This window comes from Puma concolor, chromosome D4, assembly GCF_028749965.1.
Source record: "Puma concolor isolate L17-30 chromosome D4, mPumCon1.1.hap2, whole genome shotgun sequence".
Lineage (NCBI taxonomy): Eukaryota > Metazoa > Chordata > Mammalia > Carnivora > Felidae > Puma > Puma concolor.
In genome coordinates, this window is record NC_141679.1 from 31,059,873 (window position 1) to 31,087,579 (window position 27,707).

Here is a 27,707-nt window from a genome sequence, read left to right on the forward strand (position 1 = left end):
GCTTGATTCCAGGACCCTGGGGTCATGACTCGACCTGAAATTGAGTCAGATGCTCAACCAACTGAGCCACCTAGGTGCCTCAGGTTTATTTTAGGTTTCTTATTTCCTACAAAGTATTCAGCTGTTGAAAATATTTTAGTCACAGCAGAAGTGTCTCATTCCTTGGTAGAGGCATAAAGTCCTTTAGAGTAAAAACCAATGAAAGACAGTATCTTGAAAACAGACTGTCATTATACTCTAAATCTCTGGGAAAATAGATTTTAAAGGTGCTTAGCACTTCACTTCCCCCTGAAAGCTAAGTGGGGGCAAGGAATGGGGGAGTGTGAATCTCCTTCTCCTTTTACTTTTTCCTGCAGGAAGAAGCGAGAGACCATTCTAAGAGAGGGGGAAAGGGAAAGGAGAGACAGGAGAGGCAGTGAGAAGGAGAGAGTCTGGGGGAGGTAGAGTTTAGCACAAGGCACCCTCATGTACACATCCCTATATGGGACAGATACTGGCACCCTGCTGTGCCACTCAAAGTGATTCCTATCAGTCGGATTCCCACCTGTAATCATTCTGTGAAGGGTGCTTTATCTCTGATTCACAGAGGAAGAATAGAAGTCCAAGGATGTGGAGTGACTTTGCTGAAGTTACATAGTAAGTTGGTGCTGGAACCTGGACAAGACTCAAACCTTCTTATCCCTAGTTCAATTTTCTGGATGGAAAAGGAAGTTGTAACCCCTTCTTCCTTTCAGCTCCTGTTCTGTTTCCAAAAGTGGAAGGGGACAAACCCTTCCCAATCTACTCCCCTGGCACCACCTGAGATAGGAGATGGAGGGAAAGGCTGGCCCTGGCACCTCTCATTAGTTCCCACTTGCATCGCCTGTTGTTCACCTGCAAGCATAGAAAGGGCTGTGGCTGAACTCTCGCTCAGTGAGATAGTTTATTGTAACCCCCAGTGTCTTCCCAGAAAACCCCAAATCTTCTCATCTCTCATTTCATCTCTCACAATCCCTTCTATTCACTTGAGACCCTGTATATGATGTTTTCTTATTATGAACTCTAATAATCCCAGTAACAAACTCTGCCGCAATGGCAACAGAAACAGCAGGCCTGCCCACAGATCCCAGTGTACTACAGGCCCTCTGGAAATGCGACTGCATATAATCTGGGCCCTTGAGCTCAGCAGACTTTGAGTCCCTCAGTGCATGTCTAACTTTACCAGTGTTGAACCCCCTTTAGGATGCTTCCTTCAGGATGCTTCTTTTTCCCCTGCCAGAAATGAGAGGTTTTGTGTTTCCATATGACTAGCATTTCTCTGTTTCTCTCTGTGGGCATTCCTTTGACCATTGATACTCTCATACTCCTGCTCTTAGCTCAGGGGCTCCATGTCAGTAAAAATGAAAGCCCAGCCCCTTATGGTGAGCTTTCTTTGGGTGAAGAGCAACCAGACACAGTGAAGCTTGAGAACAGACCTCCCCTAGTTGGGAGGGACAGATTTGTAATAGACCAGCTTCACGTCTGAGAATCACCCCAGTCCCTTCTCCTAAAGGTCTCTTTCCTGATGAAGATCACCTGAGGATGATACCCACCTTGGATGGTTGTTGAGAAGATGAAATGGAAGGCAAATACCAAGTATCTGGAGTTCTTTATGACACATAGCAGATGATCAGTAAGTGTGAGCTCATTGCCACCTGTCTTTTTGCTTTTGAGTCCCAGATCCTGTAGAGCCAGGCAGGCGGGAAGATTGCCAAGGGAGCCCAGAGCTGGTCCCTTACCCCTTTCCTGGGCTCCTCTCCCCAAAAGCCCTGTCTCGACTATACCCACAGCACTGACTGGGAAGAGGGGAGTGACAGAGTACATCCCAGGTCTGAGTTGGGGATCTCAGGGATGGGATAAGGGTGGGGACAGGTATTTCCTAGGGAAGGTGCTGAGGGCTTTATATTTATATGTCTATATTTATTAAACATGTTTTCTTGAATAATTTAGTAATTTCCTAGAAACGTTTACATGTTGGAAGTTGTTTTACATGAATATTGTGGGTATGACCCTACTTTGGCCTCCTTGCTATCCTAAGGAGGTGGTTGAAGGTTCTCTGGCCCACTGCTCTGAAAGCCAGCCCAAACACATGCTACCTTCTCATTATTTCTTTTCTTGGACCTGTATTGTTGCAAGAGAATTGTTCAATGTTTTACCAATAGCATTAATGTGTGAGAGACATTGCTGTGTCTTTCAACACTTCTCTGATCATTATATTGTTTATTTTTGTCCTAATGATGATTGGAATAGTTCCTTTAGGTTAAAAAGTGAGAAAAAATGTTGAAGAGAGAAAACAAGCTTAAGAATGTTTTGAGATTCTAATCTGAATATTGTCAAGGACTATTTAGTGTTCTCATTACAGAAAATTGACATTTATTCAAGTTCTTTTTTAAAATTTTTTTAATGTTAATTATTTTTGAGAGAAAGAGCACGAGTGGGGGAGGAGAATACAGAGAGGGAGACATAGAATCTGAAGCAGGTCCCAGGCTCCGAGCTGTCAGCACAGAGCCCGACACGGGGCCTGAACCCACAAGCCGCAAGATCATGACCTGAGCCAAAACCAGACACTCAACCTACTAAGCCATCCAGGCACCCATTTTTTTTTTTAATTTTGTTGATATTTTATTTTTGAGAGAGAGGGAGAGAGAACAATTGTGAGCAGGGGAGGGGCAGAGAGGGAGGGGGACACCGAATCCTAAGCAGGCTCCAGGCTCTGAGCTGTCAGCACAGAGCACAACAGGGGTTTGAACTCACAAGCCATGAGATCATGACCTGAGCCAAAGTCTGACGCTCAACCGATTGAGCCACCCAGGCACCCCTCAAATTCTTCTTAATGTCAGGACTAAAACTTTATGTTTGTGTTCTCATAGATCATACTAACTTTTTAATGACTCTATTTATTTTTTTCCCCTAGTGAATAAGATCTAATTTGAAAAATCTATTTATCATTGTCATAAATAATCGATGCCATAAAATATTTACCCAAGATATGCTGTTAAAAAGAAAACCACAGGCCCAAAGTGGAGTCATTTATGCCAGACCACCGGGGCTTAAATCCTAACCTAATTGCAGTTTCAACTTCCCCCAGAAATGTAGTCTTAGCCAGTCAGTCAGGACTTTTCTGGTCAGCAACAGTAAGGTAATCTGTCACATAGGCCCTCTCTATTCCCCAAAAGAAGATGAGGTAATCCACCCAATAAGACTCTTTTGTTCCCAAAGGAAGGTACCTCACCCAAAATAATTTTTTTTTTCTGTTTATGACTTTGTTGTTCTGCCTTTAATAACATTTCATTTTCTGTAGCCCTTTGGAATTCCCCTCTATTTGCTAGATGGGGTGCTGTCTGATTCATGAATCAATTAATGAATCAATTTTACATCTTTAAAATGTAGTTGGTTGAATTTTTGTTATTTAACACCCAAAATACTTAGAAGTAGGTGTAACTTAGTAAAAACAAAGTTCCTATAATATAATGACCATATGTCCCTAATTCGGTAATAAGAGAATGCTCACATGATTTAAGTAGTCATTTCTGGGATGTGAATAATTTGCATGATAACCATTTTCTTATTTTGGGTTGTGTATATTTGTATGTATTATGTACTTTTGAAAAATTTATTTTTTTTCTTTCTTTCCTGAGTAAGCCCTGCAGATTACAGATACCATTCTTTTGTATGTTAAAGATAAAGCTATTAAACAACAGATTTTAGTTGGTAAACTGGTAATATCCAATTGCGACAGGGAATAGATTCCAGCGTGAACTGAACTCAACTTCAGTTTGTACAGAGGTAACTGGGAGTTTGAAAGGAAGAAGGAGGGAACAGAAAGGGGGCGAGTTGGAGCTCAGTAGAATGAGGGAAGTGAAAAATTACAAAAAAGCAGAAGGAAGAATTGGTCCATTTGAAATCTACCTGGATTTGCTAACTGGCACTTGTTGAAATTAGGCTCTTACCCTCCTACAGAGACTGAGAGACAGGGGTCCTTCAGGTGTTGGCTGGAACAAATTCTTTTGGCAGCCTTGAGTTTTTCAGGCAGGCCCTCTAAAAACACTCTTAGTATCATCCTAAGTATGTGACCTTGAGCTGTTAGAGACTTAGAATTTTTTCAAGTATTTATAGGGCAAAGTTGATAGACCTAGTTGAAAAGAAGGCATAAAGGAGCCTAACTGGAATTTGGGGTAAAGGAGAAAATCTTTTAAATTTAGTACTACTGTGCTTCATTTTAAATTATTTTACTTAGGGGCGCCTGGGTGGCGCAGTCGGTTAAGCGGCCGACTCCAGCCAGGTCACGATCTCGCGGTCCCTGAGTTCGAGCCCCGCGTCGGGCTCTGGGCTGATGGCTCAGAGCCTGGAGCCTGTTTCCGATTCTGTGTCTCCCTCTCTCTCTGTCCCTCCCCCATTCATGCTCTGTCTCTCTCTGTCCCAAAAATAAATAAACGTTGAAAAAAAAATAAAATAAATTATTTTACTTAAGTTTCACAGCCTTATTCCCAAGAGATACCTCTACAAATCTAAATTCTCTTGGCAGCTTTAAATATTATTTTATTATTTTATTTTTATTAAAATTAAAAAAATATTTTGAGAGAGCTCGTTTTCCTGTGATCTCAATTATTTTTACACCTAAGAGCAACCCAGTGCCTATTCAGATTTCCTCGACAGTCTCCAAAGCCTTTGGCAGCTGTTGTTTATTTAATCGGGATTTGATCGAGGACCACGTATTGTATTTGGCGGTAAACTTCAAGTTTAAGCCCTAACGTTTGGCGATTCTGAGAAAACCTGGGAAGGAGAGATCGTCAAGATCACATCTTTCAACTGTTCAGATAGAGGATACGCGCCAGGTCACTTCAAGGCGCGGGAGCGGAGCTTTACCGGAAATGTAGTCTGGTGGTATGGACCTGGCTCGTCGCGCAGCATCCTGGGAACCGGTCCGGGCTCCATCTGCGCATGTACTTACCTTATCCCACCTCTTTGCGTTAGTGCTTTCCGCGGTCCGGTGGTCAGGTGGCGCGCTTGCCTGGGTTCCAACCTCAAGTGAGAGCATGGGGCTGATGCGAAATCTGGGAGGCTTTGGGACCAGCATGGAGGAAGGGGCTTGTGGCCGGGGAGAAAGGAATAGAAGCCTCGGGAATTCCCCAGGCCGGACTCTAAATGCTTGAGCCATCAAAGACCTCTGGGGGACCCCTGGGGCACAGGTGGGGCTGAATCACGCCAGAAGCAGGTGAGGGGTTGGGTATGCAGAGACCCTCGATTCGAGAAAAGCCCATGGCGGCGGGAAGGGAAAACTTGTTTATAATTCCCACCGTGAGCCCGAAAGCGCGGAAGAGCTTTCTGCGGTGAGAACCCGATTTCTGGAGCTAGAAAGACCCGGGGTAAATTCCAGTTCTGTTACCCTTGTAGGCAGGGGCGGCCGAAGGAACCAGAGTAAGAGTCCGGTTTCTCTTCTGAAAATAATGTTTGTTATGCGAGTTAGAGAAGTTATTACCTGTAAAGCAAATAGCCAACTCAGAAGTGGCAACTGCTATTATATTCGGAAGACACACTTCTATTCACTGGGTGGCTTATGTAAACATCACAACCATTTTATGAGGTTGGCTAACTATCCACATTTAAAAAAGGAAAGGAAGCAAACGAGGCTGAGGTTGGCAGAGCCATGTGCTCAGGTGACAAGCTAGCTGTGAGGAAGCTCTGATTTAAGGGCATGTGTGCTTTAAATTTCAGGCCTCGTCTAAATATCACACCTGCCTAAAACCACCAATGCAGCCTTCACAGCACCTAGCAGAGTGACCTGTCCCTGAACACCCAGGGATAAAATTGAAAGAGAATGTGAATGGACTTAGAACATTGTCATATGTAGTCTGGAATTTCTGGTACCTCATCAGAATCCTTGGTTCAGATAGAGGCTCCTAGCTTTTCCTGCAGTGGCAGATTGTCTTAAATCACAGTGAATTCCAAGAGTCAAGTTTGTAGCCCTAAAGTGAATTTGTTTCCCTGACCCAGGTCCCAGATCTTGGGAAACAAATTTATTTTAGAACAAAGTAGCTCTTGTGATGTTCGAATTGAGGTCTCCAGGAACAGCATCCCTGTTCTTATCCTCCTCGCTAGACCTTCAGAGCAGAAGCAAAAAACAGAGCTGTCAGAAGTAGTTCTTGATCCTCCCTGCTCAGATTTGGAGATGTTGCCACATCCAGAAGCCACCACACTGTGTGATGGTGGGGGATCTGGGCCACCTTTGAGAAGAGGGAGCTGGGGTGGCCCAGAAGTATGTTGCCCAGGAACTTGCACTTGTGAGGGTGAGATCTGGGGGTAAGGGGTAACCAGCCAGAGGGTGGAAATTGTGTTCTGTTGTCAAAACTTAAAAATAGCCAGTTATTTTACCAGCAAATTGAGTTTATTTGGGAATAGCAGAGGAATTGCAATGGGGGACAAGCAAACTATGGCAAACCATAGGCGAGTCCAAAGAGACAAAGGGAAGGTAAACTTTCACTAGGTTTTGGGAGGAAAATGGGGAGGGTTTGGAATAAAAGTCCATTGGAAAAGAACAAGAGTTTGCGGTTGTGGCATTTACTGGCTGCAAGCAGTGGTTAGTACCTATTTGCTGGGTTGGGGAGGGATCTTCCGTCTTTTTCTTAAAAGTAGGAAATCGAATTCCTGTGTGCAAAGTAAGATGATTCTTAACCTTGTTCCTGCAGGACAAGGAGCATGTGTGAGAGCTCCCCATTCAGGGCTTCCTGACTCCCATTTTAAATGAGGTTTCCTGCGTTTGTTTTGATACCACTCCTGCTAAAAGGCCGTCATTCCCTTCATTCTTCACTGTTTACGGATGCTGCACTGCTCTCATACGTGTCCTTCACAAGTGACCATCACCACAAGTAACAATATTGACTTATCTTGAACTCATAGAATCCTAAAATAAGGACTAATGAAGGCTTTCCTTGGTTATCTGCTACAGACTCTTAGAAGCTGTAAAGAAATTGGATGTTAGTGGTGACTTGTCAGGTGACACCTATTTTGTGGCAGAGCCAGGAGGAAAACACAGTGCAGTTCACTTTCTCACTGGTAAGTCATCAAAAGCATCTTATGAAAAGGACCCTTTGAGAAACTGTAACCCAGTGAAAGTTAATGAAAAATTCTTGCCTTAAAGCATTCCATAGTCCTTTTATTGGGCTTTCTGTGGATTTTCTCTTTTAAGAGCTAAGCAATGTTACTAGGAAAATAGTTAAGTGACACAGCCTGAATATTTTGTTAATTTTAATGAAGGAGCAATGCCTTATCCTTCATGTACTTTATGCATTAAATGAATACTAGTTCTTGCTTGTGTTGTTTCTGTTAATCATTCAGAAAAAAAAAAAAAACCCACTAAGTTATCATTTAACCGCAGAAAAATTTGTTTAGCCAGTGAAAAGCTGTAGGTCTTAGGCCACATGACGTTTTCTGAGTCTTACATGGACATGTGTCTCTGCGCGTTCCTCCCCAGGCCTCCCAGCTGAGTCTGCACAGCCCTCTGCACTTTCCCAAGAGCAGCAGCATGAACGCATCTCAGGTGAGCTCTTTCTCCTTTCTTTCTCCACATTGCACTGTATTGATTTTATTTTATTTACTTATTTATTTATTAAAAATTTTTAATGTTTATTTATTTTTGAGATGGAAACAGAGCATGAATGGGGGAGGGGCAGAGAGAGAGACACACACACAGAATCTGAAACAGGCTCCAGGCTCTGAGCTGTCAGCACAGAGCCCGACGTGGGGCTCGAACCCACCAACCGTGAGATCATGACCCGAGATGAAGTCAGACGCTTAACCTACTGAGTCACCCAGGTGCCCCGGCACTGTATTGATTTTAATGGGGCTTATAAGGGTCTGTACATTAGATGGAAAAAGAGAAATAGGGATAAAGCTAGTTTTGGGAGAAAATACACAGTTTCAATATTAGCTCTTAATGTTTTTTGTTGGTTCTGGGTAGGTAACCTTTGTTGATGATTATATTCCCTCCAGTTACCAGTTGGGTTAGATTTCAGTTGAGTCATGAATGTGTTTTGAATTATATTGAGAACTTGTTCTATATCTATTGAAATAAAGACATAGCTTGTTTCCTTTAATCTGTAAGTATTGTGAATAGCATTATGAATTTTTAAATATTGTCGATTTCCTGTATACACCCTTGCTGGTGAATTGCTTGTATACATGTTGGCTGTGATCTTTCTGCTGGTACTTATTTCTGTATCGTAATTTAGGTGAGCCTAATTTTTCATGTGTTCCTATCCAATTTTGGTGTTGTGGTTATATTAGCCTATAAGTATAGGACACATTTTTACTTATTTTTTTTCTTGGGCTAATGTTTTTCCCCCTGTATTTTATATGAGAAAAATTGCCTGTTATTGGTGGGGGGATTTTTATGTGAAGATTTTGAATATCAAATCAGTTTATTAAATGATCATAAGTCTCCTGTGTCTCTTACCATGTGTCTTTCAAAGAGCAGAAGTGTTTTAATCAACTTTTCAAAATCTTTAATCTTTTTGCTTTTAATTATTTATACTTTTTTTGGTCTTGGTCATATGTAAAAAATCTTTTCCTAAGCCAAAGTCACAAAGATTTCCTCTCCGGTTTCTAGAAGTTTTATAGGTCTATGATCATTTTGAATTCATTTTTTCTTATGGCACAACATTTTTCTTATGGCACAACAACAAATGTTGTTGTTGTTGTTGTTGTTGCAAATGTTGTTTACGTATGTCTAACATTTGTTGCAAAGAATACTCCTTCTCCACTGAATTCCTTTGGCACCTCTTTTGGGAGTTATTTGACTTTATATTCTTTGTGGTTCTGTTTCTGGAATCCGTATTCTCTTCTTATCTGTGTTAGTCCTTTTGCTAACATCATACTGCCTAGATTACTGTTGTTTCAAGAGAAGTTTTTTGTTTTTTTTTTTTAATTTTTCAATGTTTATTTTTGAGAGAGAGACACACACAGTGTGAGCAGGGGAGGGGCAAAAAGAGAGACAGAAACAGAATCTGAAGCAGGCTCAGGCTCTGAGCTGTCAGCACTGAGCCTGACACAGGGCTCAAACTCATGAACCATGAGATCATGAATCATGAGACCTGAGCTGAAGTTGGATGCTTAACCAACTGAACCACCCAGGCACCCTTAAGATAAGTCTTGAAATCAGTAATGTGAATCCCCCAAACTTTTTTCATAATTGATTGGATATTGGATATTCTAAGTCCCCCTTTACCTCTTCATATAAGTTTTAGAATCTGGCTTCTTTCTGTCTTCAAAATTTGCTCTGATTATGTGTGTGATTGCAGTGATTATATACATCAGTTTTAGACCTCCCTTTTGTGTTTCAAAATCATGTAACCAACAATGCAGTATAAAATTCCATCTGTGTATTATTCACATATATATATATGTGTGTGTATATATATATATATGTACATATACATATATACATATATATGTATATATGTATATGTATGTATTAAATTTACATCCAAGCTAGCATATAGTGCAACAATGATTTCAGGAGTAGATTCCTTAATGCCCCTTACGCATTTAGCCCATCCCCTCCCACAACCCCTCCAGTAACCCTCTGTTCGCTGTATTTAAGAGTGTCTTATGTTTTAATGTTTACTTATTTTTGAGAGAGACAGAGACAGAATGCAAGTGTGGGTTAGGGGCAGAGAGAGAGGGAGACACAGAATCCAAAGCAGGCTCCAGGCTCTCAGCTGTCAGCACAGAGCCCGACCCAGGGCTCGAACCCACAAGTCGTGAGACCATGACCTGAGCCGAAGTCGGACACTCAATAGACTGAGCCACCCAGGTGCCCCTAGAGTCTTTTATGTTTTGTAACCCTCCCTGTTTTTATATTATTTTCACTTCCCTTCCCTTATGTTCATCTGTTTTGTATCTTAAAGTCCTCATATGAGTGAGGTCATATGATATTTGTCTTTCTCTGCCTAATTTTGCTTAGCATAATTCTAGTGTAAGATAATGATAGGGCCATAATAGGCATACTTTATAAAATTTTGTTTTAAATTCTCAACAGTAAACATAATACGTATTAGTTTTCCAAGGCATTTTCCATATTACCGGTTTTTGAGCCCCTCAGATTGAATAGAAAGTGTGTTATTACAGGTATCAGTGTCATTCAAGGACGTGACTGTGGAGGTCACCCAGGAGGAGTGGCACCAGATGGACCCTGCTCAAAGAACCCTATACAGAGATGTGATGCTGGAGAACTACAGCCACCTGGTCTCATTGGGTGAGCAGAACTTACCATGTGATTTCCTCAAGAATGCAATTCCGTTTTCTCCTTCCTTTTTAATTTTTAAATTGTATTGGGGTATAATTAACAGAGTTAAAGTCAGTAACTTTAAGTGTATAATTGTGAGTTTTAGAGATGCCTGTAGGTGATTACTACCACCAAATAATGATAAAATATTGCTGTTATTCCAAAAAGTTTCCTTGTAGGTATTTGTAGTCATTTTTTCCTGATCCCTCTCCCTGGCTCTGTCAACCAGTGATCTACTTTCTATCGCAATAGTTTTTCCCTGTTAGAATTTTAAATACATCATATAGTATTTACTTTTTTCTTCTTTCATGTAGATTTTGGGATTTATGCATGTTTTTGTACATATCATTTTTTATTCCTAACTAGTATGCCTTTGCATGCATCTACCACAGTTTATCTTCCACGTATATCCCAGTTGATAGAATAGAGGTTTTTTCCTTTTAGGCTGTTAGGAATAAAGTTGCTCTGTCCATTTAGATATGAGTCTTTGTGTAGACATTTGTTTTCATTTCTCCTGTGTGAATACCCAGAAGTATGGTACTATTGGTCTTAGAGTAACTTCATAAGAAACTGCCAGATATTTCTAGTGTGACTGTGCCAGTTGGCATACCCTTTAAGGGTGTATGTATCATAGTTCTAGTTGCTCCACACCCTCACCAACATTTGGTATTGTAAGTTTTTTTTTTTTTTTTTATTTAAGATTCTAGTGGGTGTCTTTGTATCTTACTGGGTTTTAATTTGTATTTTTCTGATAGTTAATGAAGTTGAACATCTTTTAATGGGCTTTGTGGCTATTCATATATTTTCCTTTTTCAGGTCTGTTTAAATCTTTAGCCCATTCTTTAAAAATTAGGGTGTTTCTTTTTTTCTTTTTGGTCTTAACTGAGGTGGAAGAATTCTTCATGTAATCTAGATATAAGACCATTATCAGATAAATACTTTGTTAACGTTTTCTACCTATCGTATGCTTTTTCTAATTTTTTAAATAGTGTCTTGGAAGAGCAGAGTTTTTCATTAGTTTTTAAATGTATCATTGGTTTTTCTTTTATATTTTATGGTTTTTGTATCTTTTTAAAGAAAGTTTTACCTAATCTAAGGTCAGTAAAATTTCCTCCTGTGTTTTCTTGTTTCCTCCTATGTTTTCTTCCTCCTATGTTTTCTTTACTTTCTCCATATGATGTGAAATAAGAGTTGTGGTTCATTTTTTGCATTTCTATGTCTAGTTATGTTGACACCATTTTCTGGAAGATTACTTTTCCATTGAACTGCCTTGGCACCTTTGTCAAAGACAAATTGACCACATTTCTGTAGTTCTAGATCTGGAGTCTGTTCTGTTTAATGGGTCTGTTTGAATATAACACACCTTGATTATGTAGCTTTGTGAAAACTTACCAAATATTGAATATTTAGTTCTCCAAATTTGTTTTTCATTTCAAAATTATTTGGATTATTGTACATTCTTTGTTGTTTCCATGTAAATTGTATTTTTCTTAAGTTTATTTATTTTGGGGGGAGAGCAGGGGGAGAGGCAGAGTAGGTGGAGGTGGGGAGGAGAGAGAAAGAATGAATCCCAAGCAAGCTCCACGCTGTCAGTGCAGAGCCCAACAAGGGGCTTGATCCCAGGAACTGTGAGATTATGACCTGAGCTGAAATCAAGAGTCAGATGCTTAACCAACTAAGGCACCCAGGCACCCCTCCATATAAATTTTAGAATTTCCTGTCCATTTTTTCTAAAACTTTGCTTAAAATTCTGGTTGAGATAGTCTTGGGTCTTTAGGATAGTCTGGGAAGGATTTATATTTTAACAATATGGAGTCTTTAGGAGCGCCTGGGTGGCCCAGTAGGTTAAGTGTCTGGCTCTTGATTTCAGCTCAGGTCATGATTTCATGGTTCGTGAGACTGAGCCCTGCATCGGGTTCTTCACTGACAGCATGGAGCCTACTTGGGTTTTTCTCTCTCTGCCCCTTCCCCACTTTCTCGCTCTGTCAAAATAAATAAACATTTAAAAAAATTCTATAAAAAAAGACATAAAACAATATTGAGTTTTTTGATACCGTGGGTTCAGTTCCAGACCATTGAAACAAAGTGAGTATTGAAATAATTTGAGTCCAAATAATTAGATTGATTTTTTTCAAATTCAGAATGAATTTTTTGGTTTCCCAGTGCATATAAAAGTTTACGTTCACATTATGCTATAATTTATTAAGTGTGCAGTAGCATTAGGTCCAAAAACAATGCACATACTTTTATTAAAAAATACTTAATTGCTAAAAATCACTAGCCATCATCTGAGCTTTTTGCCTGTGGTGAGTCTTGCCTTGATATCGATGGCTGTTGACTGGTCAGGGTGATTGGTAGTGAAGGTGGGGGTGGCTGTGGCAATTTCTTAAAATAATGCAACAATGAAGTTTGCCACATTGATTGATTCTTCCTTTCATGAATGATTCCCTGTAGTATGTGATGCAGTCTGATAGCATTTTTACCCATCATAGAACTTTTTTCAAAATTAGAGTCCATCCTCTCAAACCCTGCTGCTGCTTATCAACAAAGTTTATGTAATATTCTAATTTTTTTTCATGCTAACAATTTTCACAGTATCTTCACTGGGAATAGATTCCATCTCAAGAAACCACTGTCTTTGCTAATCCATAAGAAGCAATTCCTCATTGTTCAAACAATTCAGTCACATCTTCAGGCTCCACTTCTAATCCCAGTTCTCTTGCTGTTTCTACCACATATGCAGTGACTTCCTCCACTGAAGTCCTGAACCCCGCAAAGTCATCCATAAGAGTTGGAATGAAATTCTTCCAGACACTTCTGCTAGCTTCAAATTTTTATTCTGCAGCTTCCTTACCTTTTTCAGGTTTCATAGAATTGAAGAGAGTTAGGGCTTTGCCCTTGATTAAGCTTTGGCTTAAAGGAATGTTGTACCTGATTTGATGATCTATCCAGACCACTCAAACTTTTTCCATATCAGCAATAAGGTGGTTTCACTTTCTGATCATTCATTTTGTTTGCTGGAGTCTCACTTTTCATTTCTTTCAAAAACTTTCCCTCTGCATTTGTAACTTGGCCAACTGTTGGTCACAAAAGGCCCAGCTTTCAGCTTATCTCAGCTTTTGATTTGCCTTCCCCACTAAGTTTAATCTTTCCTTGCTTTTGATTTAAAATGAGAGATGTGCAACTCCTCCCTTTACTTGAGCACTTAGAAGCCATTGTAGAGTTATTAATTGGCCTAATTTTAATATTGTTGTGTCTCAGGGAATAAGGAGGCCTGAAGAGAGAGAAAGAGATGGGGAATGGCCAGGTAGTAGAGCAGTCACAATGCACATTTATGGAATAAGTTCTCCATTTTACATGGTTGTGGTGCTCCCAAACAATTAGAATAGTAACATCAAAGATCATTGATCACACAATCGCAGTTACAAATATAATAATAATGAATGAAAAAATTTGAAATATTGTGAGAATTACCAAAGTGTGACACAGAGACGTGGAGTGAGCAAATGCTATTGAAAAAAATTGTGTCAATAGAGTTGCCTGATGCAGGGTTGCCACAGATCTTCAATTTGTAAAAATTTCAGTATCTGCAAAGCATAATAAGCGAGGTATGCCTGTATCTTTCCCTTTATTTACGCCTTTAATTTTTTTTGGAGTGACAGATAGCTTTCATTGTACTTGTTTTCTGCATATTTGGTAGATGGGTTTCATGATTTTGATGATGATATAAATGGCATTTATTTTATAATTTGGTTTTCCAGTTGTTGGATGTAAATAGAAATCCAGTTGCTTTATGTATATTTATATTGTGTGTTGTAACTTTGCTAATCTTATTTATTCCAGTAGATTTTTTGGAGATTCCCAAGGATGTTTTACATACACAATTATGTTATCTGTGAAAAAGGATAAGTTCATTTTGAAACTGTATGCCTTTTATTTCTTTTTCTTTAATAACTATGGGATTACCAAATATACCATTAAATACAAGTGGTGAGAGAAGATATTCATGTCTTGTTTCTAATCTTAGAGGTAAAGAATTCATTCTTCATTGTGGCATAATTAACTGTTTTTTTTATAGCTGTGCTTTATCAGTTTAAGGAAGTTCTGTAGTCTGCTGGAATTTTCTAAAAGATTTGTTTTAATCATTGTGGAATTTGTCTAATATTCTTTCTGTATCTATTAGAATAATCACATGAGTTTTCTTTTTTTATCCAGGTAGTATTCTGAATTACATAAATTTTGGAACGTTCAACCAACCTTGAATTCCTAGGATGAATCCCACTTGTTCATAACTTTTTATAGGTTTTCTGCACCAGTATATTGAAATTTTTAAAAAATTGTAGTTCCATATAGTTACAGTTACGTTAGTTTCCAGTGTACAATATACTGATTCAGCAATTCCATGAATCATCCATTGCTCGTCATTACAGATGAACTTCTTAATCCCCTTCACCTTTTTCACCCATATACCTACCGACCTCCCTTCTGGTAACCATCAGTTTGTTCTCTACAGTTAAGGGTAGTTTGTCTTGGTTTGTCTCTTTTTTTTGTTTTGTTTTTTAAATTCTGCATATGAGCGAAATCATGTGGTATTTGTCTTTCTTTGACTTATTTTGCTTCACGTTATACACTAACTCCATCCATGTCATTGTAAATGGCAAGATTTCATTTTTTTTAAGCCTGATTAATATTGCATCATGCATATATACCACATCTTGTCCATCTGTCAGTGAACACTTGGGCTGTTTCCATAATTTGGCTATTGTAAATAATGCTGCTATAAAGGGATGCATGTGTTCTTCTGAATTAGTGTTTTAATATTTTTGTTTTGAGAGAGGGAGGGAGAGTGTGAGTGGAGGAGGGTAGAGGAAGAGGGACAGAATCTTAAGCAGACTCCACACCCAGTGGAGGGAGAGATAATGACCTGAGCCAAAATCAAGAGTCTGACGCTCAACTGACTGAGCCACCCAGGTGCCCCAGTATTTTAATAATTTGGAGTAAATATCAGTAATGTGATTACTGGATTGTAAAATAGTTCTATTTTTTTAGAATAATTTTTAATGTTTATTTCTGAGAGAGAGAGGGAATGAGAGAGAGAGTGAGCAAGCATGAGCAGAGGAGGGGAAGAAAGAGAGGGAGACACAGAATCTGAAGCAGTCTCAAGGCTCTGAGCTGTCAGCACAGACCCCGATATGGGGCTCGAACTTGTGAACTGCGAGATCATGATCTGAGCTGAAGTGAGGTGCCACCCAGGCGCCCCCAAAATAGTCCTATTTTTAACTTTTGAGGAAATTCTATTCTGTTTTCCTCAGTGGCTACACCAGTTTGCATTCCTGAAAGCAGTGCAAGAGGGTTACCCTTTCTCCACATGTTCACCAACACTTGTTGCTTGTGTTTTTGATTTTAGCCATTCTGACAGTTGTGATGTCATATTGTAGTTTTGATTTGCATTTCCCTAATGATGAGAGATGTTGAGCATCTTTTCAGTGTCTGTTGGCCATCTGGATATCTTCTTTCGACAAATGTCAGTTCGTGTTTTTGTCCATTTTTTAATTGGATTATTTGGTTTTTTGGGTGTTGAATCATGTAAGTTCTTCATATATTTTGGATGCTAACCCTTTTTCAGATATATCATTTACAAATATTTTCTGTTCTGTAGGTTGCCTTTTAGTTTTGTTGACTGTTTCCTTTGCTGTGCAGAAGCTTTTTATTTTGATGTAGTCCTAGTAGTTTATTTTTGCTTTTATTTCCTTTGCCTCAGGAAATGTATTTAGGAAAATGTTGCTACAGCTGATGTCAGAGACGTTACTGCCTATGCACTATTCTAAGATTTTGATGGTTTAATGGTCTTTAATCCATTTTGAGTTTGTTTCTGTGTATGGTATAAGAAAGTGGTCCAGTTTCATTCTTTTGCATGTTGCTCTCCAGTTTTCCCAACACCATTTGTTGAAGAGACTGTCTTTTTCCCATTGGATATTCCTTTTTGCTTTGTTGAAGATAATTGGCTATGTAATTGTGGGTTTATTTCTGGGTTTTCTGTTCTGTTCCATTAATTTATGTATCTGTTTTTATGCCAGTGTCATTGTTTTGGTGACTACAGCTTTGTAATGTAACTTGAAATCTGGAATTGTGATTCCTCTAGCTTTGCTTTTCTTTCTTTCTTTTTTTTTTTAATTGTTTTAAATGTTTATTTATTTCTGAGACCAAGAGAGACAGAGCATGAGAGGGGGAGGGGCACAGAGAGAGGGAGACACAGAATCCGAAGCAGGCTCCAGGCTCTGAGCTGTCAGCACAGAGCCTGATGCGGGGCCCAAACTCGCAAACCATGAGATCAGGACCTGAGCCAAAGTCAGTCACTCAACCGACTGAGCCACCCAGGTGCCCCTCTCTTTGCTTTTCTTTTTCATGATTGATTTGGCTATTCAGCATCTTGTTTGGTTCCACACAAATTTTAGGATTGTTTGTTCTAATTTTGTGAAAAATTCTATTGGTATTTTGATAGGGATTGCATTAAATGTGTATATTGCTTTGAGTAGTATAGACATTTTAACAATATTTGTTCTTCCAACGTGAACATGGGATGTCTTTCCATTTCTTTGTGTTGTTTTGAATTTCTTTCATCAGTATTCTATAGTTTTCATACTACAGGTGTTTCACTTCTCTGGTTAGGTTTATTCCTAGGTGTCTTGTTAGTTTTGGTACAATTGTAAGTGGAGTTGTTTTCTTAATTTCTCTTTCTGCTGCTTTATTATTAGTGTATGGAAATGTGACAGATTTATGGCCTAATTTGTGATCTGTTCTGGAGAATGTTCCATGTGCGTTTGAAAAGAGTGTGTATTCTGCTGTTTTAAGATGGAATGTGCTGAATATGTTTGTTTGGTTTTTTTTTTAATAGAAATGAAAGTGTACATGTCACTTTATTTGATGATATCACTACAATTTTGATACTCAACTAGCAAGTAAAATCAGAGAATAAAACCTCCTTGCCTTCACAAAGTATATTTACCTCAATAATATTCTTTTATTTATTTATTTATTTATTTATTTTTATTTATATATGAAATTTATTGTCAAATTGGTTTCCCATATAACACCCAGTGCTCATCCCAAAAGCTGCCCTCCTCAATACCCATCACCCACCCTCTCCTCCCTCCCACCCCCCATCAACCCTTAGTTTGTTCTCAGTTCTCAACAGTCTCTTATGCTTTGGCTCTCTCCCACTCTAACCTCTTTTTTTTTTTTTTCCTTCCCCTCCCCCATGGGTTCCTGTTAAGTTTCTCAGGATCCACATAAGAGTGAAACCATATGGTATCTGTCTTTCTCTGTATGGCTTATTTCACTTAGCATCACACTCTCCAGTTCCATCCACGTTGCTACAAAAGGCCATATTTCATTTTTTCTCATTACCACGTAGTATTCCATTGTGTATATAAACCACAATTTCTTTATCCATTCATCAGTTGATGGACATTTAGGCTGTTTCTATAATTTGGCTATTGTTGAGAGTGCTGCTATGAACGTTGGGGTACAAGTGCCCCTATGCATCAGTACTCCTGTGTCCCTTGGATAAATTCCTAGCAGTGCTATTGCTGGGTCATAGGGTAGGTCTATTTTTAATTTTCTGAGGAACCTCCACACTGCTTTCCAGAGCGGCTGCACCAATTTGCACTCCCACCAACAGTGCAAGAGGGTTCCCGTTTCTCCACATCCTCTCCAGCATCTATAGTTTCCTGATTTGTTCATTTTGGCCACTCACACTGGCGTGAGGTGATACCTGAGTGTGGTTTTGATTTGTATTTCCCTGATAAGGAGCGACGCTGAACATCTTTTCATGTGCCTGTTGGCCATCCGGATGTCTTCTTTAGAGAAGTGTCTATTCATGTTTTCTGCCCATTTCTTCACTGGGTTATTTGCTTTTCGGGTGTGGAGTTTGGTGAGCTCTTTATAGATTTTGGATACTAGCCCTTTGTCCAATATGTCATTTGCAAATATCTTTTCCCATTCCGTTGGTTGCCTTTTAGTTTTGTTGGTTGTTTCCTTTGCTGTGCAGAAGCTTTTTATCTTCATAAGGTCCCAGTAATTCACTTTTGCTTTTAATTCCCTTGCCTTTGGGGATGTGTCGAGTAAGAGATTGCTACGGCTGAGGTCAGAGAGGTCTTTTCCTGCTTTCTCCTCTAAGGTTTTGATGGTTTCCTGTCTCACATTCAGGTCCTTTATCCATTTTGAGTTTATTTTTGTGAATGGTGTGAGAAAGTGGTCTAGTTTCAACCTTCTGCATGTTGCTGTCCAGTTCTCCCAGCACCATTTGTTAAAGAGACTGTCTTTTTTCCATTGGATGTTCTTTCCTGCTTTGTCAAAGATGAGTTGGCAATACGTTTGTGGGTCTAGTTCTGGGGTTTCTATTCTATTCCATTGGTCTATGTGTCTGTTTTTGTGCCAATACCATGCTGTCTTGATGATGACAGCTTTGTAGTGGAGGCTAAAGTCTGGGATTGTGATGCCTCCTGCTTTGGTCTTCTTCAAAATTACTTTGGCTATTCGGGGCCTTTTGTGGTTCCATATGAATTTTAGGATTGCTTGTTCTAGTTTCGAGAAGAATGCTGGTGCAATTTTGATTGGGATTGCATTGAATGTGTACATAGCTTTGGGTAGTATTGACATTTTGACAATATTTATTCTTCCAATCCATGAGCAGGGAATGTCTTTCCATTTCTTTAAATCTTCTTCAATTACCTTCCTAAGCTTTCTATAGTTTTCAGCATACAGATCTTTTACATCTTTGGTTAGATTTATTCCTAGGTATTTTATGCTTCATGGTGCAGTTGTGAATGGGATCAGTTTCTTTATTTGTCTTTCTGTTGCTTCATTGTTAGTGTATAAGAATGCAACTGATTTCTGTACATTGATTTTGTATCCTGCAACTTTGCTGAATTCATGTATCAGTTCTAGCAGACTTTTGGTGGAGTCTATCGGATTTTCCATGTATAGTATCATGTCATCTGCAAAAAGCGAAAGCTTGACTTCATCTTTGCCAATTTTGATGCCTTTGATTTCCTGTTGTTGTCTGATTGCTGATGCTAGAACTTCCAGCACTATGTTAAACAACAGCGGTGAGAGTGGGCATCCCTGTCGTGTTCCTGATCTCAGGGAAAAAGCTCTCAGTTTTTCCCCATTGAGGATGATGTTAGCTGTGGGCTTTTCATAAATGGCTTTTATGATGTTTAAGTGTGTTCCTTCTATCCCGACTTTCTCAAGGGTTTTTATTAAGAAAGGGTGCTGGATTTTGTCAAAGGCCTTTTCTGCATCGATTGACAGGATCATATGGTTTTTCTCTTTTTTTTTGTTAATGTGATGTATCACGTTGATTGATTTGTGAATGTTGAACCAGCCCTGCATCCCAGGAATGAATCCCACTTGATCATGGTGAATAATTCTTTTTATATGCCGTTGAATTCGATTTGCTAGTATCTTATTGAGAATTTTTGCATCCATATTCATCAGGGATATTGGCCTGTAGTTCTCTTTTTTTACTGGGTCTCGGTCTGCTTTAGGAATCAAAGTAATACTGGCTTCATAGAATGAGTCTGGAAGTTTTCCTTCCCTTTCTATTTCTTGGAATAGCTTGAGAAGGATAGTTATTATCTCTGCTTTAAACGTCTGGTAGAACTCCCCTGGGAAGCCATCTGGTCCTGGACTCTTATTTGTTGGGAGATTTTTGATAACCGATTCAATTTCTTCACTGGTTATGGGTCTGTTCAAGCTTTCTATTTCCTCCTGATTGAGTTTTGGAAGAGTGTGGGTGTTCAGGAATTTGTCCATTTCTTCCAGGTTGTCCAATTTGTTGGCATATAATTTTTCATAGTATTCCCTGATAATTGTTTGTATCTCTGAGGGATTGGTTGTAATAATTCCATTTTCATTCATGATTTTATCTATTTGGGTCATCTCCCTTTTCTTTTTGAGAAGCCTGGCTAGAGGTTTGTCAATTTTGTTTATTTTTTCAAAAAACCAACTCTTGGTTTCGTTGATCTGCTCTACAGTTTTTTTAGATTCTATATTGTTTATTTCTGCTCTGATCTTTATTATTTCTCTTCTTCTGCTGGGTTTAGGCTGCCTTTGCTGTTCTGCTTGTATTTCCTTTAGGTGTGCTGTTAGATTTTGTATTTGGGATTTTTCTTGTTTCTTGAGATAGGCCTGGATTGCAATGTATTTTCCTCTCAGGACTGCCTTCGCTGCGTCCCAAAGCGTTTGGATTGTTGTATTTTCATTTTCGTTTGTTTCCATATATTTTTTTAATTTCTTCTCTAATTGCCTGGTTGACCCACTCATTCGTTAGGAGGGTGTTCTTTAACCTCCATGCTTTTGGAGGTTTTCCAGACTTTTTTCTGTGGTTGATTTCAAGCTTCATAGCATTGTGGTCTGAAAGTATGCATGGTATGATTTCAATTCTTGTAAACTTATGAAGGGCTGTTTTGTGACCCAGTATATGATCTATCTTGGAGAATGTTCCATGTGCACTCGAGAAGAAAGTATATTCTGTTGCTTTGGGATGCAGAGTTCTAAATATATCTGTCAAGTCCATCTGATCCAATGTCTCATTCAGGGCCCTTGTTTCTTTATTGACCGTGCGTCTAGATGATCTATCCATTTCTGTAAGTGGGGTGTTAAAGTCCCCTGCAATTACCACATTCTTCTCAATAAGGTTGCTTATGTTTATGAGTAATTGTTTTATATATTTGGGCGCTCCGGTATTCGGCGCATAGACATTTATAATTGTTAGCTCTTCCTGATGGATAGACCCTGTCACTATTATATAATGTCCTCCTTCATCTCTTGTTACAGCCTTTAATTTAAAGTCTAGTTTGTCTGATATAAGTGTGGCTACTCCAGCTTTCTTTTGGCTTCCAGTAGCATGATAAATAGTTCTCCATCCCCTCATTCTCAATCTAAAGGTGTCCTCAGGTCTAAAATGAGTCTCTTGTAGACAGCAAATAGATGGGTCTTGTTTTTTTATCCATTCTGATACCCTATGTCTTTTGGTTGGCGCATTTAATCCATTTACATTCAGTGTTATTATAGAAAGATATGGGTTTAGAGTCATTGTGATGTTTGTATGTTTTATGCTTGTAGTGATGTCTCTGGTACTTTGTCTCACAGGGTCCCCCTTAGGATCTCTTGTAGGGCTTGTTTAGTGGTGACAAATTCCTTCAGTTTTTGTTTGTTTGGGAAGACCTTTATCTCTCCTTCTATTCTAAATGACAGACTTGCTGGATAAAGGATTCTCGGCTGCATATTTTTTCTGTCTAGCACACTAAAAATCTCGTGCCAATTCTTTCTGGCCTGCCACGTTTCAAAAGAGAGATCAGTCACGAGTCTTATAGGTCTCCCTTTATATGTGAGGGCACGTTTACCCCTTGCTGCTTTCAGAATTTTCTCTTTATCCTTGTATTTTGCCAGTTTGACTATGATATGTCGTGCAGAAGATCGATTCAAGTTACGTCTGAAGGGAGTTCTCTGTGCCTCTTGGATTTCAATGCCTTTTTCCTTCCCCAGTTCAGGGAAGTTCTCAGCTATTATTTCTTCAAGTACCCCTTCAGCACCTTTCCCTCTCTCTTCCTCCTCTGGGATACCAATTATGCGTATATTATTTCTTTTTAGTGTATCACTTAGTTCTCTAATTTTCCCCTCATACTCCTGGATTTTTTTATCTCTCTTTTTCTCAGCTTCCTCTTTTTCCATAACTTTATCTTCTAGTTCACCTATTCTCTCCTCTGCCTCTTCAATCCGAGCCGTGGTGGTTTCCATTTTGTTTTGCATTTCGTTTAAAGCGTTTTTCAGCTCCTCGTGACTGTTCCTTAGTCCCTCGATCTCTGTAGCAAGAGATTCTCTGCTGTCAGCTATACTGTTTTCAAGCCCAGCGATTAGTTTTATGACTATCATTCTAAATTCACTTTCTGTTATATTATTTAAATCCTTTTTGATCAGCTCATTAGCTGTTGTTATTTCCTGGAGATTCTTCTGAGGGGAATTCTTCCGCTTGGTCATTTTGGATAGTCCCTGGGGTGGTGAGGACCTGCAGGGCACTTCCCCTGTGCTGTGGTGTATAACTGGAGTTGGTGGGCGGAGCCGCAGTCAGACCTGATGTCTGCCCCCAGCCCACCGCTGGGGCCACAGTCAGACTGGTGTGTGCCTTCTCTTCCCCTCTCCTAGGGGCGGGATTCACTGTGGGGTGGGGTGGCCTGTCTGGGCTACTTGCACACTGCCAGGCTTGTGATGCTGGGGATCTGGCGTCTTAGCTGGGGTGGGTAGGCAAGGTGCACAGGGGCAGGAGGGGCAGGCTTAGCTTGCTTCTCCTTAGGTGATCCACTTCAGGAGGGGCCCTGTGGCAGCAGGAGGGAGTCAGATCCGCTGCCGGAGGTTTGGCTCTGCAGAAGCGCAGAGTTGGGTGTTTGCGCGGAGCGAGCAAGTTCCCTGGCAGGAACTGGTTCTCTTTGGGAATTTGGCTGGGGGATGGGCGGGGGAGATGGCGCTGGCGAGCGCCTTTGTTCCCCACCAAACTGAGCTCTGTCGTCCGGGCGCTCAGCAGCTCTCCCTCCCTTTGTCCTCCATTCCTCCCGCTTTCCGAGCAGAGCTGTTAACTTATGACCTCCCAGACGCTAAGTCGCGCTTGCTGTCAGAACACAGTCCGTCAGGCCCCTCCGCTTTTTGCAAGCCAGACTCGGGGGCTCTGCTTGGCCGGCGAGCCGCCCCTCCGCCCCGGCTCCCTCCCGCCAGTCCGTGGAGCGCGCACCGCCTGGCCGCCCTTCCTACCCTGTTCGGTGGGCCTCTCGTCTGCGCTTGGCTCTGGAGACTCCGTTCTGCTAATCCTCTGGCGGTTTTCTGGGTTAGTTAGGCAGGTGTAGGTGGAATCTAAGTGATCAGCAGGACGCGCGGTGAGCCCAGCGTCCTCCTAAGCCGCCATCTTCTTCCCTGGTCCTGTAAGATCTTTTCTAATAGGTATTAAAGAATTGTAAATCTGTTGTAACTGGTATAGAATGGCACTGGTGTGTAGATAATTATGACCTTTGAAAGAGAATAGACAACACAGAAGCAATTGCATATTTTAAGGACAACTATTTATGAAAAGTGTGACAGTGGCATTTTGTCCCAGCTTTATATCCTTCCACAAAAGTCACTTTTGAGTGGACTGAATCTGAATTGTATGAGGCAAAACTAAATAATTTAGAAATACAGGAGAAAATTTTTATTATTCTGTGTAGGGAAAATTTAAAACCAAAAAAACATTGAATATATGGGAAAAGACATAAACTGTATTAAAATTCAGAATTTCTTGACATCATAAAAAGCATTAAAAGAGAAACCACACTGTAGCAGAATCTGTACGTGGAACCAAGGCAGGGCTAATATTCAGATAAGAAGATATTCTGCAAACCTTTGAGGAAAAAGGCAGGCAACCCAACAGAAAAATGGGTATAAGACTTAATAAGGAACTTCCCAGGTGGAAATCCAAATGTTAAGTAATGGGGAAACTATTTTACCTACACCTCGTCAATTGTGAAAGAAACGCAAATGAAATGCAGTGTGCTACAGCTATGCATTTATTTATAGGACTGGCAGAAATTCCAGGTTTGGGAGTATTGGGAGTCAGTGAGAAGGTGAAATATCAAAGTACCTTCTCTACTGCTGTGCACTTGAAATTGGTGCCATCACTTTTTTTTTTTTAAGGTTTTATCAATTTTAGGTTCACAGCAAAATTGAAAAAGAAGGTACAGATATTTCTCATATGCCTCCTGCCCCCACATAAGTGTAACCACTTTTTAAAACATTTTTCATTGGGGTATAGTTGACATATAATATTAAATTAGTTTCCAAGTACAATCACTTCTGTAATGGATGGACCTTTGTTCCTAGCTATATTCTCTTGAGAAAGGTATGTTTCTGTGCTCTAGGAAGAATGTGAGGATTTTTTCCCCCTGTAATGAAAAGCAAATACCCAGGAACAGATGACTGAAGAAGTAAGTTGTAAATAAATTACATAAATAGGGAATTTTCCAAGTTATAGCTCCAAGCAAGTGTTATGCCCAGAATTCATGATCCCCAAAGACCACTAGGGAGCCGAGTCCGATGCAAAAGCAAAGAGCCTTTATTCGAGCTAGCTCGAGCTCAATCCCCTACCTGCACCGACGCAGCGGTGAGATACCAGGGAAAGAGAGTGAGTTTCAAAAGGACAAAGGTTTTATTGGGGCCTGGGGGCAGTTGGTGAGGTAATGGCTATGGCCTCAGCCGATTGGCTGGGGAAGGGTCCTGGGGAAGGGTCCGAGTCCTGTTAGGCAGGTGAGGGGGGGGGTTACTCAAGGGGAGGAGGTGTGGTCAAGGTGAAGGACACAGAACAAGATGGAGTCGGCTGGCGTAGGCCCGCCCTTTCATTCCCCCCTTGTCATGTAGCTTAGGGACCCAATCATGGGACCGGCTGCATTTATGGTGACAAGGGGAACAGAGTTTGGAGGTTTATGCAAAGTTCTGGGAACCAAGTGTCCCTGGGGTGGCTCTGGGATGTCTGATTAAGTATTGTCCCCAAGCTGGTGTCTATGATCTGCCAGCTGCGTGGGGACTCCCGGCAGCATGAGCAATGACAAGCAGTTAACAGAGTTACCAATATTAGGTAGGTCAAATGCGCTGTAGCTTGAGGTTGAGCGGGTTGTGTTGGTCCCGACTGATGGCCCATCGCGTGACAACGTCCTTCCGGATCGAGGAGGGGTCCGCTGGCTGAGCGTGGGTGTGATGGACCCAGGTCGCCATGCCGTCTACCTTGAGAGCGGTGGGGGTTGTCAACACCACGATGTAGGGTCCCTTCCAGCGCGGCTCGAGAGTCTCTCGGTGGTGCCTCTTGACGTAGACCCAGTCTCCCGGCCTGTACTGATGAGGTGTCGCGATCAGGCCAGCCTCGTAGATGGCACGGAGGCGCGGCCAAATGTCCTCGTGCGCCCTCTGGAGCCCGCTCAAGGAAAGAAAAAGTTCTTGATCTTTAAACTCAGCAATAAGTTCAGCTCGAAGGCTGGGAATAACAGGGGGTGGCCTGCCAAACATAATCTCGTAGGGAGTAAAACCCAGAGTGTAAGGAGTGTTTCTAACCCGGTAAAGGGCGTACGGTAGGAGAGTCACCCAGTCCCCGCCAGTCTCCATGGTTAATTTGGTAAGGGTCTCTTTTAGGGTTCTATTCATTCTTTCTACCTGTCCTGAGCTCTGGGGCCTATAAGCACAATGTAATTTCCAGTTTGCCCCCACCGCCTTGGCTACTGCCTGTGTTACCTGCGAGATAAAAGCTGGTCCATTGTCTGATCCTACCATGGCAGGAAAACCATACCTGAGTAAGATGTCTTCTAGTAGCTTCTTAGCCACCGTCTGAGCCGTTTCATGCTTGGTTGGGTATGCCTCCACCCAGCCAGAGAAGGTGTCTGTAAATACCAGGTCCTCGTGTAGTGCCTCGTCAAAGATGGTGGGTGAATTTTTGAATCCCTGAGGTAGCCGTGTCCAGGTGAGTTGCCCATTGTAGCCCTCCTCCGGATCATGCCACTCGAAGGCGAACAAGGGTTGGCTCTGGGGTGCCAACGGCAGACTGAAGAAGGCGTCCTTTAAATCTAGCACAGTATACCAGACCCTGGAGGGCGCCAAGGAGCTCAAGAGAGTATATGGGTTGGGAACAGTTGGGTGTATGTCCGCGACCCTCTTATTTACTTCCCGGAGGTCTTGTACCGGTCGGTAGTCATTTGTGTGAGGCTTTTTGACCGGCAGTAATGGGGTGTTCCAGGCAGACTGGCAAGGAACTAGTACCCCTAGGCTTCGTAGTCTCTGGATGTGTGGCTGGATCCCCTTCCGGGCCTCCTGAGACATGGGGTATTGTTTGATCCTTACCGGACTCTCTCCTGGCTTGAGCTCTACCAGGACTGGGGTCCTGTGAGCGGCTAGTCCCATCCCCCCTGTCTCTGCCCAAACCGAGGGGAATTCTCGTAGCCATCTGTCTATATTATCCTCTCTCAGGAGCGCCTCCTGGTGGAGGAGGTATTCATCCTCCAGTTTCATGGTCAGGACCTGGATGGGGTGGCCCTTGCCATCGGTGACCTGAGGCCCCCCTTGTCTGAAAGTTATCTGAGCTCCAATCTTGGTCAGTAAGTCCCGTCCTAACAGTGGGTAGGGGCATTCTGGTATTACCATAAAGGAGTGGGATACCCGGCCCGTTCCCAAATCTACTGTTCTTCGGGTAGTCCATGAATACTGGCTCATACCAGTTGCCCCTTGTACCCAGGACTTTTTGTTGGCTAGTTTTCCTTGTGGGGTGCGGAGGACCGAATGTTGTGCTCCGGTGTCGACAAGGAAGTCAATAGGGGTCCCCTCCACTTTAAGAGTTACCCTGGGTTCGGGGAGAGGGTCCGAACCCTGACTCCCCTAATCACTTAGTTCATCCAGCTCTAGGACTTTTACTCGATCAGTCTTGCTTCCCTTCCCGCCAGCTCTTTTTGGACAATCTCGGGCCCAATGCCCTATCTCCTTGCAGTATGCGCACTGATCCTTCTGCAGCCTTTGCTTCCCCCCCTTGGTGCTTTTACCTTTTCTTGTGTCGTCTGCCAGCTGCCGGAGACGGCGGTCTCGTTCCTCGGGGAAGTCAGCAGTGGTAGCTAGTAGTATTCTGGCCAGGTCTCGAGTCTGCTTACTGCTGGCAGCCGCCATGGCGCGAGCCTGCTTGTCCTCAGGAGGCTCCCGGTTATTATATACCTTTTCGGCTACCACCAGTAAGTCCTGCAGACTTTTTTCTCCTAGTCTATCTATTTTCTTTTTTTTTTTTTAATTTTTTTTTTTCAACATTTATTTATTTTTGGGACAGAGAGAGACAGAGCATGAACGGGGGAGGGGCAGAGAGAGAGGGAGACACAGAATCGGAAACAGGCTCCAGGCTCTGAGCCATCAGCCCAGAGCCTGACGCGGGGCTCGAACTCGCAGGGACCGCGAGATCGTGACCTGGCTGAAGTCGGACGCTTAACCGACTGCGCCACCCAGGCGCCCCATTCTATCTATTTTCTGTAATTTTCTCCTAATGTCTATGGCCGATTGGTTTACAAAGGCCATGAGAACAGCTGCCTTGCTTTCCGGAGCCTCTGGATCCATGGGGGTGTAGGTACGGAATGCCTCCATGATCCGTTCTAAAAAGGCAGCCGGAGATTCATCTTTTCCCTGTTGTACATTTCCTACCTTGGCCAAATTGGTTGGCTTTCTAGCAGCCATTCGGAGACCCCCCATTAGAGTCTGGCGGTAGACCCGGAGCCTCTCCTTACCTTCTTCGTGTTGAAATCCCACTGGGGCCGAGTTAAGGGGAAGGAGGCATCTATCTGAGCCTGGTTGGCGGTGGGATTCC

At 41.5% G+C, this 27,707-nt stretch overlaps 1 protein-coding gene across 1 annotated transcript in view; it reads left to right on the forward strand.

Annotated features, from left to right (window-relative positions):
- The first annotated feature begins 5,052 nt into the window (after positions 1 to 5,052).
- Positions 5,053 to 27,707, forward strand: part of LOC112868657 (uncharacterized) — a 36,843-nt gene continuing 14,188 nt past the window's right edge. The window contains 4 exon segments of the mRNA XM_086683939.1: positions 5,053 to 5,233; positions 6,965 to 7,071; positions 7,490 to 7,555; positions 10,144 to 10,270. Coding sequence (XP_086540065.1) covers positions 6,991 to 7,071; positions 7,490 to 7,555; positions 10,144 to 10,270 — 274 coding nt within the window. The 5' untranslated portion in view covers positions 5,053 to 5,233; positions 6,965 to 6,990.